Here is a 19161-nt window from a genome sequence, read left to right as displayed (position 1 = left end):
ATTAGCTGGCATCACAAATATCACAGCTTGAATCTACAAATGTATGATGCCATTTTCAACCAAGATTTGCAAGAATATCTTACACTGAAAGTCCAACGTTATTAACGCCTTGCATCATGCTGAAATCAATTATTTTTTGTCACCTTGATAAAACAAATGTTTACAGGTTCTTAATCTAAGAACAAGATGAAAATTTTCAGTGGCAGAACGATTATTAACAGTTCTGTAACATTGATGTTCTTAAACTCCATTTCCCATTGTAAGAATTGTACACACTGGTAGTAGCATTGGATATCAAAAGAGTATCAAAATGATACCCCTGAAGAAAAATTTTCTCTCTTGAATTCAGTGTTGTGGCAAGTATTACAATAACAGTCCCCATGAAATCAAGAAAAAAAAATTCAAGAGTTTGGCCTTTCCTCAGAAAATCTAGGAAGTTGGACAAGTGAGTTTACACGAGTGACCCCTTCCAAACCTGACCAGTTTTGATCATCAGCTGATGATGTTCCATCTTCGACATCAACAGTTATTTTTCCATTAGTCTCATTTTCTTCTGAGGATCTTACAGTGAAGTTCCTCTGCAGTGATGGCTCAGACTTTTGTCCATCATCTGACTCAATGGGGTTACCCGAATGGTTGCTCTGGATGGTCGCAGAAGAAAAGCCTTGTTCATCATAATCAGATTCTGAGTCCATTTTCCCATCCAAAAATAAGCATACTACAGCACAGTCATCCATCTTTGAAGTAGGGTATTTCAGTTTCCACTCCCTGGCAGCAGAATCTACCAGAATCCTTGCTGCTGATGATCGTGTTGGTGCTGAAGATACTATCTCAACTACCTCCTCATTGCTTAAAACATCCCACACCTGCACAAAATTTAAACAAAATCAGTTACCAATATGGAAAAGATGGAAGCTTGACATGTAATAGTAAGTATCATGCTATGGTTGGTGTGATTAACTGCTTTGAGGATATAATGACGCAAGAGCAAATTTTCTTTGCCATGTTTGTACATTACAAATGTCTACTTTTCTTATTTACAGGCTGGTTAAACTGAAAGTACAGAGATTTAAACTTGCAGGAAGTCTTATTGGACTTTAAATAGATACCTACTATTGCATCAGCACTTTAAGCAACTCATAAATTTTACAAGTTTTGCTCTAATGATGAAGTTTAATTACTCCAATGGAAGTTTTTTACAAGACTTGAGTCTCAAATTTAAAACCCTTCTTAAGACCTCTATTGGGGATGCTCTAAGTGAGTATTTTGGCTAAAGATAAAAAATGCTGAAGTGTAAGTAAAGGGAACTAAGAACAGATATTTTGGCATGTTATTTCTTTCATGTTGAAGAAAGCTTATCACTTCATATATAAAGATTGTTGTAAATTTTACATCTTGAGTGGTAAAGAGGCCGAGTAATCCAACTGTTATGCTGCTAATTGACAACTGACCAAACAAGTTATTAGATCCGTCAAGATTGTTAGAAAATCTATTCTGCTCAATGACCGGTTTCTAAAAGTCACATCACAGTTTCCTTCCTATCACCATAACGCCAAAGCATTGACATAATGTACTGGTAATTACTAGTTTGAACTTTTTCTTACACCGATCACTCTATATTTCACTGTCAATGTTTGACAAGGTAAGAAAATGTCTTCATGGCAATCACAATGCCCCACTAACCAACAGAAACTAACTTCAAATGGCAATTATATTTGTTGAAATTTCCTTGTACAATAGGGAGAAGTGATAACAAAACAATTTCTGAAATAGAAAAGTGAAATTTAAGGGGAAAACAAAGAAATGGAGATGAGATTGAAAACTCTTACCCCGTCTGATGCAAGAACAATGAATTGATCTCTGTCAGTAAGTTGCCGATGGGAAAACTCGGGGATAGAAATCACACCATACTCCTTCAAGCAGAAATCTCCAAAGGCTCTGGCCATTGCTAATCCTGGTGCATCATCAAAGGGCAACCACACCCTAGGCACTTCAGGCTCATCTTGCAAAGCAAATACCCTACCTTTGCAGCGCTTAATTCTTTCTGCTTCCCCTATAAGAATTTCCAACCAATTTTGAATCAAGTTAAATCTAGACAAAAGCATATATTCAGCAGAGAGGAGGATAAATGGTGATGGTATATGACACACTTGGCAAATCAGGCTTCAAATCCACAGTCAACTGAATAGCCACCATTGAATCATTGCTATCCTTGGATCCCATGATTGCCCGAGAATCTCCAATATAGCCCATGAACAGATTGGAACCCTGGTAAGATAAGAAATCAAGAAAACTGAAAAAGAATGGAGAACAATCATAAGAGTAAAAGTGGTGCTCTTCTACTACCTGCTTCACTATAGTCACAGCAGTGCTCCCACTGCAGAAGCAATCCAAATTTGGATGAGACCTGAGCTCTTTGTCCATAGCCTTGTATGCTTTCATGAAAGCTTCTCTCCACATAGAGTTCATTTTATCCTCTGTTGAGCAATCCTTCTCAATTTCTACACTATCAGATTTTACATTCCCTTTGAAGCAAGTTTTACCAGACCCATTTCGCTTTGATTCAGAAGAATGCAAAAATGATAGCAGTTTAACAGGTAAAGCATCCCTAACTTTGCGTGCAACAAGATGACCGTGAGGACCATGCCCATCAAAAACACCACAAAAGATCATGTCTTCTGACATGAAATCCTGCACAGATACAGATCCAAAATAAGTCATGCATCATCCTCAATAAATGTTTTCCAAGAAATAGTTGCTTCTTTTGACATTTTGAAACAAAAAATAACTCCTTCTCTAAAATTAATCCCAGCTCAATATGAAACAGGATGAACATACTTACTTCCCACACAATCATGGCATCCTGATTAATACCCTTGCGACCCTGCTGCGTAAAGATGCACGAACCTCGACTCTTTCCATTAGAGAAAATTCTGCTAGGTAAGGATGGTAAATGGTGGAGAGAAATAACATGATCAGAGAATGTTCGTCTTGTTCTCTTCTGCCCACAGAATCCAATTTCTAAACAAGACGGAGAGACCGTGTCTCCATTGCTCTTGCTGCTACAAGTACTTCTACTGCTTGTTGAGACACAACAACCCATTTGCTCAACTCCAGAATGCTGACATCTGATGAATATAAGATCAAGTTGTTCCTTTTTTCACTCTAGATCTCACATCAATTGCCGGGATTGCAAGTCTGGTCAACCAAGCACACAATCCTGATTCCCAATATTCTCTCAGCTCAAAATATAAACAACTTTACAACTCAGAAAAATTGGGTCTTTCCTTAACAATCAAAGCCAAAACATGCTGGAAGCTGTTTGAATGGATAATGAAACCAGCTGAAACACAAGAAAACAGGTGGGTATAATAATTAATAAGGGTTTCTTAAAATCTAGACATTGCAACAGACTAAAAAGAAAAGAAGAAGAAGAAAGATAACTCAGCAAAACAAGTTACTACAGCAATATAAAAACATACCAACATGTGAAGAAGGAATAGAATATACTAAAAAACCTGTCCCAGCACTGTTAGCACACGATTTTAAAATAATTTAATCCAGAAACTTCGCATTAAAAACTGAACCAAAACAAGAACACGAAAGCAGAACACAATAAACCATTTGTTTTTTCTTGTTTCAAACAGTTAAAAACCCAAATTTCTGTTCTTGTCTTCTCATTAAACATACATCATTGTTAGATCAAATGATATCGAGGTTCAATTAAACGCCGCAACATATATTTGGTATTAAGTCTCTTGCAGAAGCATCTGAAAAGCTTCTCTCTAGCCTCCACTTTCTCAAACTAAAAACATCCCCAGAATAAGAAAGTAGCAAAAAGAAAGTAGTGAACATTATCTAAATAGAAAAAAGCTTCCTGCTAAAACCTCCAAAAGCATAAGAAAAATAAGAACATCTGAGAAGTAGAGAAACTCAGGTAATGCATTTCAACTCACAAATCTGAAAGGGAATGCATAAACAGGAACAAAGGCATTTACATGTCCTTTTCCTCGTTTGGCTATGCAACAACGAAGAAAAAACTTGGTAAATGAGGCAGTGGACAGTTCAGGGAGAGGGAGAGAGAGAAAAAAAAAAGTGAGTATAAAGCAAGAAAATTAGTACAACTAAACAAAAAAGTCTGGTTTCCCACTACACAGAAATACGAGAAGAGATAAAGTGAAAACCCCAAAAGCAGAAAAAGACGAAAGAGACTACGATCTTGTCAACAAAGAATCAAAGAGGGACTAAACAAGAGCATAGGAAATCAAGTAACCATTACGTGATTAACATATTCATGTATACCCCCAATAAAAAACAATAGTATAATAACAAATGACTAATTGTCCCCATGAAAAAATAAGGGTCAAACCAACCAAAAATAAATAAAACAATGTAGCAGACGAAACCAGAGAAATGAGAGTAGAACAACCCCAAATACAAGTAGGAAAGAGATGGATATGTCATGGAAAAAATAAATGAGTAAAAATAAAAAATTCTCATCTGACATGACACAACCGAAAGTATGCAGGATGAGAAAGAATGAAAATTCTCTTGAATTTTGAGAAACTCCAAGAAACTGAACCACGTTATGCAAGTAGTAGTAATAAAAAAAGTGAGTGAGTTACAAAACTGAAAACCACATGACCAAAAGGAGAGAAAAAGAAAACACTTTAACCATCCGTGTTGTTGAAAACTCTACCAGAAGACAGAACCTACAACCAAAAAGTAAAAAATTATAAAAAAACAGAAAACTAAGCCTCAAACAGAAAACTAAGCATGTAGAGATGCAGATCCTCCACTGCTATATAAACTGAGCAAGCAAGAAAACAAAGTCATACCCAGTAGCTGAACAAGTTCAACTTAACAAGCAATGAAGAAAAGTGGTGATTTTGAGAGCTAAAATGTGGGGAAATGGTCAAAGTTCAAAATTCATCACCTTTGTGAGAATGCAGAGTGAAAGTTGAGATTGTGGATGAGAGAAGAGGAAGAAGGAAGATGGAGTGAGAGAGAAAAAAGAAAGGGAGAGAAAGAGGAAGAGCGTTTGAGTATTAATAAGGAAAGGTAATGTGGATGATGAGTTTGTTGCTGCTGCATTCATTGCAAAAGCAGAAGAGACATAAGGGCACAAAGAAAGAGAAAGAGGGTAATAAAAGCAGGGTTGAGTTGAGGAAGAAGAGAAGAAAGTAGTAGTATAAATGGATTTGGATACAAAAATTAATATTTATAATACATATTAAACACTTTAAAGCTTAACATCTTCAAAAACATTGTTTCGTTTAATTATTATTTTCAAATAATAACATTCAATATTGTGTTATTTGTTTAATTTTGAATTAATGTCTACGTAAATATGTTTACTATGATATGAAAGTAGAAAATCATGTAAATAATTTATTCAATTTTTTAAAAATCAGTTATTTTTATTTTTATTTTTGAAATTAAACTTAAGAACAAACATAAAAATTTTGTTTTAAAAGCATTCGTTATGATGTCAAAGCGTATAAGTTCGACTCTATTTGGTCCACCCCATATTTTAGACTGTAAAGTGCGGGTGGGGTTAGTTCGTCTCACAGTTTAGAAATGAGTCTATTTTCTTAATATGTCCTACTCCACTATCTTGCCCACAGACTTGTAGGCTGGTCCACATTCGTTTTCCAAAATTAACAAAACATAAGTACACGTAATTATAATTTCAAATCAAACAAAAACAAAATAATTGGAATTAACAAAACATAAGTAAACATAATTATAATTTCAAATAAAAAAAACAAAATAATTTATTATCTAGGAAAACTACTTAAAGTTAATGAATGAAGAATTAAATATTAATTCTTCTCGAAGAATTAAATATAAATCCTTCTCAGTCCACTTAATGTTAATGAATGAATAATTAAATATTAATTATTCTCAGTATCAATTATCATAAATTTTCAAAGTTAATGCATGAATAATTAAAGGGTCCTGTTAACCATTGTCTTTAGGATATTGGTTAAAGATAATTAAGATGCATTAAATCTTACAAAAATTCATAATTATTTGTGATATTGAATAAATATGACCTAATAATCATTAATGTAGTTTTATTTTATTTAAAAGACAAAAATGTCTATAAGCGTTGTATAGTTGTGTTAAATATTTTATTTAATGTTTACCAATCAAAGTTAAAAAATAATTAAATAATAAATAACTATATTTTAATATTGTTTAAAATTGAAATATAATTAAACATAAAAATGTTTAAACTAACAGAAAAACCAACAAAAAATAGTGTTAAAGATCTAAAGTTTACAAAAAAAAAAGTGATTAAAGTATCAATTTGAGATTTCATTGAGTTTTCTTCCTCTGACCTCTCGATAACTTTTTGCAACATTCCTCTTAGTTTAACAAAATCTTTTGTATTAAAGAAATAGACAATATTTCAATATCTGTAATTATTAATTATAAATATATAAAATTAGCAAAATTTCATAGACGTATTTTTTCTTGTTTTTTAAAATGGAAACTTTAAAAATTTCAAAGTATTTATTTTGTATAATAAAATTATTGCTTAGAAATTTAAATGGTACTTTTGTCTTTATAAAAGTTTTTATATGTATTTATATTATTTTAATTAATAAAGTTAATTATTCGAGTTTTCAATGTAAAAATAATAAAACAAATGCACATTAATTATTTTTTAACCGGTGTTCTTAGAGTACTTACTAGCATTATTCATAATTAAATAATAATAATCCCCACGAAACTGTTATGATTGGAAGAATTTTCTGTCAAAACTCTTCTTTGTTATTATTTTAAGACCAAACATGTTTATTTAAATATCAAAATAAGAATACCAATCCTTCATATTTATTTGGAAAAAAACTAATGGACACCAGTAAGTGGACCATCAGACTAGCTCATTCCATCCCGCCTTAAACTCATACGAGACTGTAAATCTATACGGATCGAGCCTGTGCAAACCAACGGGCTCAACATTTAAAGCCGCCTCACATTTTTTCCTAGGATCTGCCGACCCACTTGTATGGTCCATCTTATATTGTCACCTCTAAAATTCATAGAATTAATAATTTAGATAATAACTATATTTATTGATAATGTTACTTCCATACTTTTTTTAGTTGTTACTTTTCTTTTAGCATTTATTAGTTTTTACCAATTCAAGAATAATATTTAACTTTTAATTTTTTATTTTGTTTTATAAATAAGATTATTTTAAACATCGTTATTATCAATGTTCATTATGCTGATATTCTAAAATTTATTTTTCAATTTCATTTTCAGGAAGTTATTTATTATATTTCTTTAATTTATTTATTTTAATATATACATTAAAAGAAGAAAAATAATGTTATCTTGAAATTTGCATTATATATATATATATATATATATATATATATAGGTTTAATTACTCGGATGATACCCACTTTGGTACAGGTGTGTCAATCTGGTACCCGCTTTTAAAAAGGTGTTAATTGCATCCCAACTTTTGAAAAAGTGCTTCAATTAGATTCCTTTCAAACGGAGTTGACTAACGCCGTTAGTCAACGTGTCATGTGTCAGTCTGTGATTTTTTTAATTTTTTTTAATTTTTCGAAAAAAAAAAATTAAAAATGCCACGTGTCAGGTCCCTGTGTGTGAAATGTGGCATTGTCAGTGCCACGTGGCATTGCAATACCACGTGTCAGTGTCACTGTCAGATGTCATTGTGTTGATTTCGATTTAGTCCCTATATATATCTTTTTGTTTCAATTTGGTACCCACTTATGTATATCTGATTCAATTTTGTCCCAATTTTTTTAATAAGTAAAATATTTTTGTAATCCATTTTTTTAAGATTAAAACTAATTAAGTATAAATACTTTTACAAAATTAAGTACTAATATTTATATTGTTTCTCTCAATTTCAGACCAAATTTATTATTTGTATAAAATGTTCTACTAATATTTTTATTAAAAATGACTTTTTAACATATTACTTTATTAATTACTTTTTTATTAAGTACTCATGTTTTGTTAATTATTATTTTTTTAACCCAAAATAGAACAATATTGTCTCTTACTAATTTTAAACCAAAATTTCTATTTGTCTGGATGTTATACTAATTTTTTTTTATTAAAAATGACATAATAAAATGACTTTTACCACTAAATTTTAATATAAATATCAAATACTTAATTTTTGTAAATTTTTTATACTTAATTACTTTTAATTTTATAAAAAATGGATTTTAATTATTAAAAAAAATTAGGTCAAGATTGAATCAGATACACATAAGTAGGTACTAAATTGAAACAAGAAGACATATATGAGGACTAAATTGAAATCAACACAATGACATTTGATAATGACACTAACACATGGCATTGCAATGCCATGTGACACTGTCACACATAGAGACCTGGACACGTGGCCTTTATATTTTTTTTTTCAAAAAATTAAAAAAAATTAAAAAAAGTAAAAAAAAACAAAAAAAAAACACAGACTGACATGTGGCATGTTGACTAACGATGTTAATCAACTCTGTCTGAAAGGGACCTAATTGAAGCATTTTTTCAAAAGTTGGGATACATTTGACACTTTTTAAAAAGATGGGTATCAAATTGGCACACTTGTATCAAAGTGGATACCATCCGAGTAATTAAAATATATATATATATATATATATATATATATATATATATATATATATATATTGTATTGAAAAGTTATCAATTGAAAACAAACGATCCTTAATTCTTGTCAGAATCACTTTAAAAGTACGTTATTGCCTTTATGTTATATTTTATCATTAAATTATTATCATTGTATGAAATTTATATTTAAAGCTTGTTCACACGTTTTAAAATCTTTTTTTTTTTTAGTTTTACACATCTCAGCATCGTATTAGTTACAAAATAACTTCATTTTGTAAAAAGAAAAATGTTGGTAGGATAACCTCTTTTCTATAAGACTTATTACCACTTTGTTATATGTTTAAAAGTAAAAATATACTAATATTAAAAAATGTGATAGTCAAATATGTAAGAAAAAATTGAATGGTAAAATTAATGAAATTAACCTAATTTAGTTATGAAATGGGTAATTAAATTTATATTATACTATTATAGTTCAAAAGATAATATTATTATTTAAAATACTATACTAAATTTATTAATTTTATAATAATGGCTTAAAAATAATACAAATAATTTCTTTTAAGTTAATTGAGGCCTAATTAAAAAAGAAAACGGGAATACTTTTGCCATTTAAAATCATAAATTTAAATTTTGGACATATTATCAATTGATAATTTTTTTGAATACAAAATTCATCTATCCAGCCGTTTAATTATTCGATTTAACGAAACAAATATCAAATATATAAATTTTTATTTAAATAAAAATTTATTGATATTTTGTCATGTTACTTTACTTTGATGGTTCATTGATTAAATGGAACAAATGCAATTAGGACAAAACTTATGTAATTACTGCGTTTAAAATAAAAATAAATGTTTATTTTAACATTTCATTTTGTAAAACCAAAATCTTAGAAAATGGAATTATAGGAGTTATAGTGGTTTAGAAATAGTTTTGTTATAAACGAGTTTTATTATTTAAAAAACAATATTTCTTTAGAAATCACTTTTATAAAGTTCTTTGACTTCTTTACAGGAGTTCTTGTCCTCTGTTTATCTGATTGAAGATTTGAGATTGTAAGACTGATTCTTGCGATAAACTATTCAATTTGGACCGATTAATTTTTTCATCTTCGTAAGTTAATTTTTAGCCTTTTTTTCTTGATCTTCTTCCATTTTCTGTTGCATGTGAGACTTTTCTCACTTTCATGTGTCTTTTTTAATCTTCTGTATGAGTCTTTGTTGGTCAATGATAAAAATGGTATGTTATGACCGTTCTTTTGATGTATCTATGTGTATATAGATCATCATGTGTGGTTGGAGGTAGTTTGGAGTTCTTAGAACTCTTTGGGTCTGTTTAGTCGCTTTGTCAAGTAAGGGAAGATAGCTGTTTAATCTTCTGTATGAGTCTTTGTTGGTCAATGATAAAAATGGTATGTTATGATCGTTCTTTTGATGTATCTATATGTATATAGATCATCATGTGTGGTTGGAGGTAGTTTGGAGTTCTTAGAACTCTTTGGGTCTGTTTAGTCGCTTTGTCAAGTAAGGGAAGATAGCTGTTTTTGGTGTAAATGAGTTTGATAAATTTGATGTTTTGCATGTTGATGAAATCTAGATTGTTTGATGAATATGAGTTTATGTGTATGTTTTGATGTGAATTGGTATATTATATATATATATATATATATATATATATATATATATATATATATATATATATATATGAATTGGTGCTTGAATGGTCTGATGAGATTTTATGTTGATTGGGAAACTATGAATTTGATCAACTAAACAAATTGATACTCCTTTTCATGCGCTAAAATTGTTTTGAACCAAAGCACTAAGAGAGGAATACCAATTTGAGCAATTAACCAAGTTTGAGTTCACTCAAATGCATAAAATTCATATGTTGTGAACTGATGTGGTGTTGAGCAACAATTTTCACTGCTAAGAGCCACTTTTTGCAAATTGTTGAGCATTGAGCGGTATTAGGGGGTGTTGAGTGCCATTATGCATTGCAATTCTGGGAGCATTTTGACTCCAGGGCATTGAGCACCAGACTCTACTGATGTGCACTAGTTTTTTTGAATGGTCTAGCATTGAGCGGTGACATGATGTCGTTGAGTGTCAGTTTTTGCGAGGCAAATGGCGTTAAGCGCTAGATGCCCTATTTTAGATGTTATACATGTTTGATTTTTTTTTATGTTTTTTGACTGATATGAAACATACTTTATGGTTTCATTATTATTAGTTGAATTGAATATACTTTGGTGAGAATGTATGATGGTGTTGAACGAATTTCAAGGAGAAATTCTATGTGGTGATAATTGTAGTATATGTGTTAGGAATTCAAGTGTGATTCTAAGTCCCACATTGGCTAAAAATGAGAAAGTGGAGCACTATATAAGAATAAAGACCCATAAACCCATTGCCTTAAGGTTTTGGGTTGAGAGTGGTGTCAATTCCTTATGTGGTTGGGCTCAGGTCTCATTTGTGTTGTATCTCCCTAGTGAAACCCCCTTTGTAAACCTAACAAGTGGTATCAGAGCCGATGGTTGAAATTGGCTCAGACGAGTGCAGTATGGTCCTTGTATCGAAAGTCTTCCTGACAAGGGTTTCAGGTAAGCGTGTCCCGTTAAGAAGAACGGCGATACAGAAAAGGAGTACTTGTGGTTGAGGATGCTTCCGCTGGAGGGGGAGTGTACCAATGTGGTTGAAGGGACTCACCCTTGAGGGGGAGATTGTTAGGAATCCAAGTGTGTCGAAGTCCCACATTGGCTAGAAATGAGAAAGTGGAGCACTATATAAGAATAAAGACCCATAAACCCATTGCCTTAAGGTTTTGGGTTGAGAGTGGTGTCAATTCCTTATGTGGTTGGGCTCAGGTCTCATTGGTGTTGTATCTCCCCAGTGAAACCCCCTCAGTAAACCTAACAATATGCATTGACATATGGATTCAATATAGAGGTACCATGTACTTTAGTAACTATTCACACTCAAATAGAGTATAATAGGTTATATGGTGAGAGTCATAGGAGATCCTAGTCATTGGATTTGCTTGGTCCTAGGCGCGAAGGGGATTTACCTTATGTGTGGTTGGATGACAATCCCTTGAGGCCAAGCTCTGCAAAGTTTAGGAACCACCACAGGTACACACCACTAAGGAGTCCAATGTCAAGTGCATGTATTCAGATAATTGAGTTTATTATCAACTACTTTGTGTGCATATATCCTTGTATATTTATTATATATATGGTTGTGTGCATTTGACATGATTTCATTATTTCTACCTTTTTAATACCAACCTACCCTTTTAGTGTGTTTTTTGTTGTCTTGTGTTTGTTTGTCTCTTTATTTTGTGATGATCATCTATTATGTGGGAGCATATGAAGTTTCAGGTTTAAAGGCACCTCTAGAGGATGAGGAGCCATCAATTAGAGTAGTGGAAGGTATCATGGAGTTTTAGTAAGTGGTTAGTGTTGTATAAAGCTTGTTGATTTAGTTTGAATGTATAAATGTTAAATTTTATAATCATATCTTTTGTAAAATTGTATTAATATACTTTATATACTGGATTATCTATTTTGAATACTATGATGAAGTGTTCTATTTTATTAGTTTTAAGCTACTAAAATGGGATGTTACACATTAAATACTAATTATTTGAGCAAAAATTAATATATATATATATATATATATATATATATATATATATATATTTAGATTTAAAAAATAAAATTAATCTCTACTTGAAACTCTTATGTTTCCTCACTAATACATTCATCACATATTGAAACACAACACAAGCTTTGTAAGTTAGTATTCTTTTAAAACAAATATAATACATTTAGAAATTCAAAATGGACATAACCACACATTTTTATATCACATCTAAAATATAATTAATATAATTTAGTATTCAAATCATTTAATCATCAGAGGCACTTGACTCTCCTTCCAAAAGACGCATGCATTGAATAGACTTAGAGATTTTACATCTATCATACTGCATTCACTCACATAGAGTTACATGTAAGAAACTAAGTCATCCTCATATGACAGAATATATTTCTTACTCTAGGTCAGAGGAACTTCCATTACCTAATATCTTCTTCTATGCGAATTCAACAATAGAGTCAAGATAATCTCTTTTCAAATCACCGTTCAATGCACAACTTATAACCTTTCAACATATTATTTTCTCCTAGAAAATAACTACGTTCACATCACAAAAATACCATACGACTAAGTCATAGTAAATTATGAACCACACTTCATGACTTTACTCGATCTAACATACACAACAATATATTATGGGCATCACCCTTGGGCTCTACTCGGCCTAAAATCGACAAATAGTATATTATGGCACAACATATGGTTATACTCAATTTCACATGTCATAAATCGTACATTCAACTCAATTTAAATGCTAATAAATCACAAAAAAAAACTATTTGCATTATAATAATATTCAAATACAATATATAAAAATAAAATATAATAAAACAATGAAAGATAAATCAATTATAACATTTAAAAATTTAATTTTTAAAGTTCATAAAACACTTTCTCGCTTTGTCAGCATTTGACCTACTCATAGAATTAAGCACATGTTGATAAGCCATAATTTTGTTTGTTCAACCAAAGGCATCAACACACCAAGTGAATTTTAGATTGCCTAACAAATTTTTTTCTCACCCAACGAATGACCATTGAAAGATTTTATAAAATCAAATTCACCAAGAAAGAATATGGTTTGCCCAACAACTTCACTCATTGGAAGAGGCTCACCCAACTACCAATCTTCTTCAAGCTCTTGGGTTTTCAACAAAATTAATTTTGCCCAATGAGGGATTGGTTCGCCTAGCAAATCAAAACATTGGAAGTCCAATTTAAAAGATTGCTTGACAAACAATGCTCTTTGAGCTCTCTAGATTTTCAAAAATTGAATTTTGTTGAGCTAGAGGATGGCTCCCTAATGAGTCTACATAATTTAGAAATCCCAATAAATATAATAGATCAGGCAATTGGTCTTACTTGTGCAATTCTACTCCATTCTTATGTCAAAAATGATATATTCATATCAAAATAATTGTAAATTGAACCAATTTGACTAATGTGATATTTTATCAATATTCACACAAAAAATCATGAAAACATAACATACCTCAAACCACTACTCTATACTTATAAGCCAACAAACATAAATCACCTAAACAATGACCAATTTCTCAAATCAGATATTGTGACCATGTCATCCTTACAAAAAAAAAAAGTCTAACTTGAAATACTTATTAGAAAATTACTAGTTTTCCTTACTTGGACTAAGTATTTTGGTTGTATCAAAGCTCAAAGAGCTTCCACTCACAGAGGATGCAATATTTATACACAGAAAGCTTAGATCAACTATCTTAACATACTAACAAAATCCTAGAGAAACATATCTTTTTCTTAAACCCTATCAAGTAATATGCAAACAACTCAACACATGCATGTATAACCTTTCAAAACTGACTTAAGAGAATGGATAAAAATAAACTTACTCTGATAAAAAATTTGATTAGACAAGACTGTTGTACTCTACGTCAAAATCTCTATGGTGGTTTCCAAAAAGATGAATAGATTAATTGGAATTTTAGAAAAAATTATAAAAAACTAATTTTAAAGATATTTTTTAAGATAAAACTTGAATAATTGTTTTCTTTATTTATAAATTTAAAAATTTTAAACTTTGCCTAAACCTTTGCTCTTATTAGATACTATTAAAACATATGTTTAAATTATGTGAAATAATTTAACTGTTGAACTAGTTCATTCTACAATACACGTTATTAAAAATGTATATATTAAAATTTAACACTAGATGTCAGTTAATTATTTTATTTTTAATATAATTGTATTAAATATCATATTTGTAAACTTGAGAAGGACTTTTAAATCATAAATGATGAGTATAAACAATAAATAAATAAAAATTAACGTAGTTATAGCTGTGAATACATAGCATGTAGATATATAACTGAAATTTATCTTATAAGCAATACAAATATTCTAATAAATGATACTTCTACAAAGTTGATAATGTAAAACTATACATCCTAAAGTATCAAATCCTACCACCTAAACTTTCTTCTCTAACATTTTATGATATGTGTTTTATGATGTGTTTAGATGAGAAAATTTAGGAGACTAATTTATTTATTTGGAGAATTTGAATTTTTTTTAAAGTAAAATGACTTGTTTGTATGAGAAAATTAAAAGGAAATTGAAATTGAGGAATTTTATGAAGGTATTTCAAATAAATAAAATAATAGAATTTTAAATTTACTAAAAAAAGAAGGAAATTGAAATTCCATATGTTGTGGAATTTCTCATTGGTCAGGGTAAAAAAGGTTGGGGCCGACTTAATTAACAATCAACAAAATTCGATCAAATTTCGATCAGTACCAACTTGGCAAAAATTTGGTTTGGACTGACTCGACCGAGTTTGGCCAAATATTTGGCTAGGGCTAAGTCGATCGAAGTTGGCTTGCCGAAATTTGAATCGAATTTTGGTCGAGTCGATCCCGATCGAAATTAGGCTGAATTCAGCTAAGTTGTCCCAGGCAAAATTGGCTGAATGCGGTGTAGTTGGCCTTGTCCAAAATTTGGTGAAATTCAATCAAGTCGGATCTGTCATAATTTTGATCAAATTTGGCCGAGTCGACCCCGATTGAATTCGACCGAGTTGAAACCGACCTAAATTTGGCCAAATTTGATCTAGTCTACTCGATTCAAATTTGATCGAATTTAAATATTTTAAGTTGACTAATATATTTTTTAAATTTAATTTCAAATTTTTATGTATTAAAATAAAATATTATTAAAATGAAAGTTTATCTTATAAGAGAAATTCAATTATTTTAATTAAACAAGAAATTGAAATATAAGATATATTACTATATCCAAACATATTATTTGAAAATGAAAGGAATTCAAATGCAATGCGTTTCAATTTCTTAGAATTGTTGAAATACTTCATCTAAACATAAAGTTAGGTTTTATAACAACATTTTTACCTAGATTTTAACATTTTATATAAAAAATATTATATATATATATATATATATTATTTTTCACTTTCAACTACTTTATTATATTATAAGTTCATCAAATATTTATGATTTGACAAACTAGTCTAATGGTTTTTTTCTTTTACTGATTACCGATTTTCAACTAGTTAGTTTTGTAAGAGTGAAATACTTGTATTTTTATAGTTAAAGATATTTGTTCTCCGATTATCCAACTTTATTTATTTCAATTTAATTATTTCTTTATGGTTGAGTTAAACCCTACCAACTTAAAATAACTTATTTTTATATGGTTGGATGATGGGTTTATTATGGGTGACTTTAGACCTAATTCGAACTTCACTCTTATTCTTGTGTTATCAATAAATTGTGTTTTATTTTATTTTCATATCTTGAATTATATTTGAGAAAACTTGTTATTACTTACTTTTATTTACTTAAAGCCTTGAATAATGTTATTTTTTTTAATTAGGTTGATACTTGAAAATTACAAATGTTAACAAAAAAAAAATCTCAAAATGTTGACTTAATAGTTACAACCCAATCCAATTCGGTTAAGAGTAGATTAGGATTGGATTGGGTTTAACATAAAAAAAAACGCATAAACTCAACCCAATACGACATGATATTTTTTAGTGGGTTGGGTAATGGGTTTGTCCAAATCTTACTTGTGTATAATATATAATTTTTTATACTCTTAAGTAATGATAAATTATTATTTCACTACCAGAAATTCTCATATTATATGGAATTTTTCTTGCAAATTTGTTAAAAAAATTCAAGAAAAGACTTTTTTCTGCCATTTTTTCTAATAATTTAATTGCCGGGTAATTCCTTAGTGGGTAATCATTTCCTACAAAATTACAAAATTTGCAAGTATTTCCTACAAAATTTGTTGCGAAAAGTGTTTTATATAAAATATTTCATAAGAAAATTGGTAGCAATTTCTTGCAAATTTTTTTTCACAACAAAATTTGTAAGTATTTCCTACAAAAAAATTTCAAAACAAAATTGGCAAGATATAAGAGTTTTTTTAGTAGTGTTTGTACTAAAAGTGTTTATATACAAAAAGGTTGTCTCACTTATAAGTTAATATGCAATTAAAAGAACAACAAGGTATTCATTGTAACATAGAGACAAATTCTCTCTCTACATTTTATTTTCTTCCTTTCTCTCTCCCTCTTCACTTGCTTTATGTCCCCTCACTACTCTCTATACTTTTGCCTTTAATCATTGTCTCTTTTAGAATTTGATGGCACCACATAGTAACAACTAATTAGCCAAAGAGCATTTCTACCTAACAAGATTTTCAAATGGAGTAAGTTCTATTTATTCTAGAAATTCATTCTTCTCTTAATTTTCTTATGATTTTATCATCATCATTAGTGGAGTCAGTTAAGAAAAAAATATCCTCTCAACTTCATTTAACATATACTAAAGTTTTGTTATATTTGTATACATTGCTCTAGGTCCTTTAATATTATAGTAGTCTTATTACTGACATTTTGGAAATTGCTTTGAAGATAAGCAATGCAAGTAAGAAGAACTATTTATGTTTTTTTAAAGAACCGTAGGATGACAATCTAGATGTAAAGGTGATGTGGTCACATTATTTTGAGTTTTGTGTAGGGACTAGGGTTGGCATAAAATATGTTTAATACATAATTGTTTAAAATATTTTTGGATACTTGTATTGATAGGTTGATCTAGTGAATAAATTATGCATATTAAGGTAAAAACTTCTCTTGAACTTAGTTTTAAATATGATTTATATTAGTAGAGTTAATTTTTGTAACTTTCCTTATGTCATTTTATTAGTTTGATTTGAATATAAACATTCATACTATGAATTTGAATGAGTAAGGTTTAATTAAAATGAGTGAAGGACAAGGTTTAAGCAAATCATGATTTAGATTAATCATTTGAATTGTTTAGAAGTACTATTGTTAAAATGCTTTTGAAAATATCTTTGAAAATTGATTTGATTATGCTGTTGAAGTATATTTTTATGATATTTTCGCTCGAGCAAAAACAACTTTGCAACTCAGTTCCAATTTCTATTCAAAATTTGTTCAAAAGAGAAAATTTCCATTCAAGCAAATTTTTTTCTGCTCTCTTTAACTTTTATTGACTATGTATGCTTTTATAACTACAAAATGAATATTTATTTTTATATTTGATTTATTTGTATTTTTATTTAAATGAGTTATATTGAATGCACTACACCATTTTGTAGTTTAAACAACAACTTAAAAAGTTTGCCTAAAGTAAAAAAATTGTTGTATTAAGTTTAGGCAACGATTTTACCATGATTTTCCAACCATGGAGTATACAGTCGTGGTCATTGGTCAAAGACAACGGTTCTTTTCCTAAGGTCACAAAAGTTTTGAAAACCATTACCTTAGAACAATTGTCTCATTGGGAATCGAACTCGTTTCCTTAGTTCTAATACCAAATTTTGGATTGAGAACTTACCATTAAGTCAAAAGCTATAACTAATAGTTAAAGTGTAACTCTTTCTTCTTAAGATTGTAGTAACCAAAGTGTCATGATTTGATTATGACTTGGCTGAGCTACCCTCCACCACAAGATAATTGATCCATCTTACAATAATTTAATTAGGTCACATGATGGTAATTTAAAAATATTTAAAGTTAAATTATCACAATTTTAAAAATGTGGTCTAAACTATCCACATTTTAATAAATATTGCCTATGATTATCAACATTTTCTACTATATTGTTTAAAACAAATAAACAACATTTTTTTGTATGCTCTCTAGGTTTAAGACAAATAAAACTCACTATATAAGCAACAATAAAAGAAATTGTGGCTTATTCCTATTTTACTTAATGGATTTCTAGTTGTTGCCATACTATCGTTGCCAAATCTATAGGTATGAAGAAGATTCGTAGTGTATAACATAACTGATAAAGAAACAACACAAGGAAGATACCACAATTTTATTGTTTTGCCCACATTTTCTATAGGCAACTTTTACAAAAATGTTGCCTAAATAATCAACGATTTATAAAAAGTGTCCTTTAGTAGTTTTATGCCACACTTATATATTTGTGGTCATTTCTATGTTTAAGCAACACGTTTATACATGCAGACTAGTTCAATGTGGTCTAAAGTAAAAAATGGTGTAGCGGTGACAATGTTTAATGAGATTGATAGAATTTGTATGAATTCCGGGTTATATATATGAGATGATGTTTTAACCATTATCTTAGTGGTGTATTAAGTATCGATACTCATGTTGTAACAGAGATCTCCTTGTTTCACTAATGATCTAAATGACATAAATTAAGATATTAGGAAGTGAAAAGCTCAAGGAAGAGTTCTTATATATCATGGACCTGGGTTGTAATGAACTTATCATGATCCATTATTCTTGTTTGTAAATCTAAGTATTGATTTGGATTAGATGCTAGTCTCTTGTGGAACATACTTAATATTGATT

At 29.8% G+C, this 19161-nt stretch overlaps 1 protein-coding gene across 6 annotated transcripts; it reads right to left on the bottom strand.

Annotated features, from left to right (window-relative positions):
• Positions 1-214: 214 nt before the first annotated feature.
• LOC114169352 (probable protein phosphatase 2C 52) lies at positions 215-5181 on the bottom strand. 6 transcript variants are annotated; one of them, XM_028054482.1, is made up of 6 exons: positions 4937-5181; positions 2843-3343; positions 2347-2691; positions 2151-2268; positions 1830-2053; positions 215-866 (listed from the first exon to the last, which is right to left on the bottom strand). In XM_028054482.1, the coding sequence occupies exons 2-6, from the start codon at positions 3101-3103 to the stop codon at positions 402-404; spliced, it is 1413 nt and encodes a 470-aa protein (XP_027910283.1). In that variant the 5' UTR covers positions 3104-3343; positions 4937-5181; the 3' UTR covers positions 215-401. The 6 variants fall into 6 exon arrangements, with proteins under 6 accessions (XP_027910283.1, XP_027910287.1, XP_027910286.1 ...); XM_028054486.1 differs by having other exon boundaries at positions 4839-5147; XM_028054485.1 differs by lacking the exon at positions 4937-5181 and adding an exon at positions 4676-4691.
• Between the last annotated feature and the right edge of the window lie 13980 nt (positions 5182-19161).

This window comes from Vigna unguiculata, chromosome 11, assembly GCF_004118075.2.
Source record: "Vigna unguiculata cultivar IT97K-499-35 chromosome 11, ASM411807v1, whole genome shotgun sequence".
NCBI lineage: Eukaryota > Viridiplantae > Streptophyta > Magnoliopsida > Fabales > Fabaceae > Vigna > Vigna unguiculata.
Note: the sequence above shows the minus strand (reverse complement) of the source record. Positions and strands in the feature narration are given on the sequence as shown.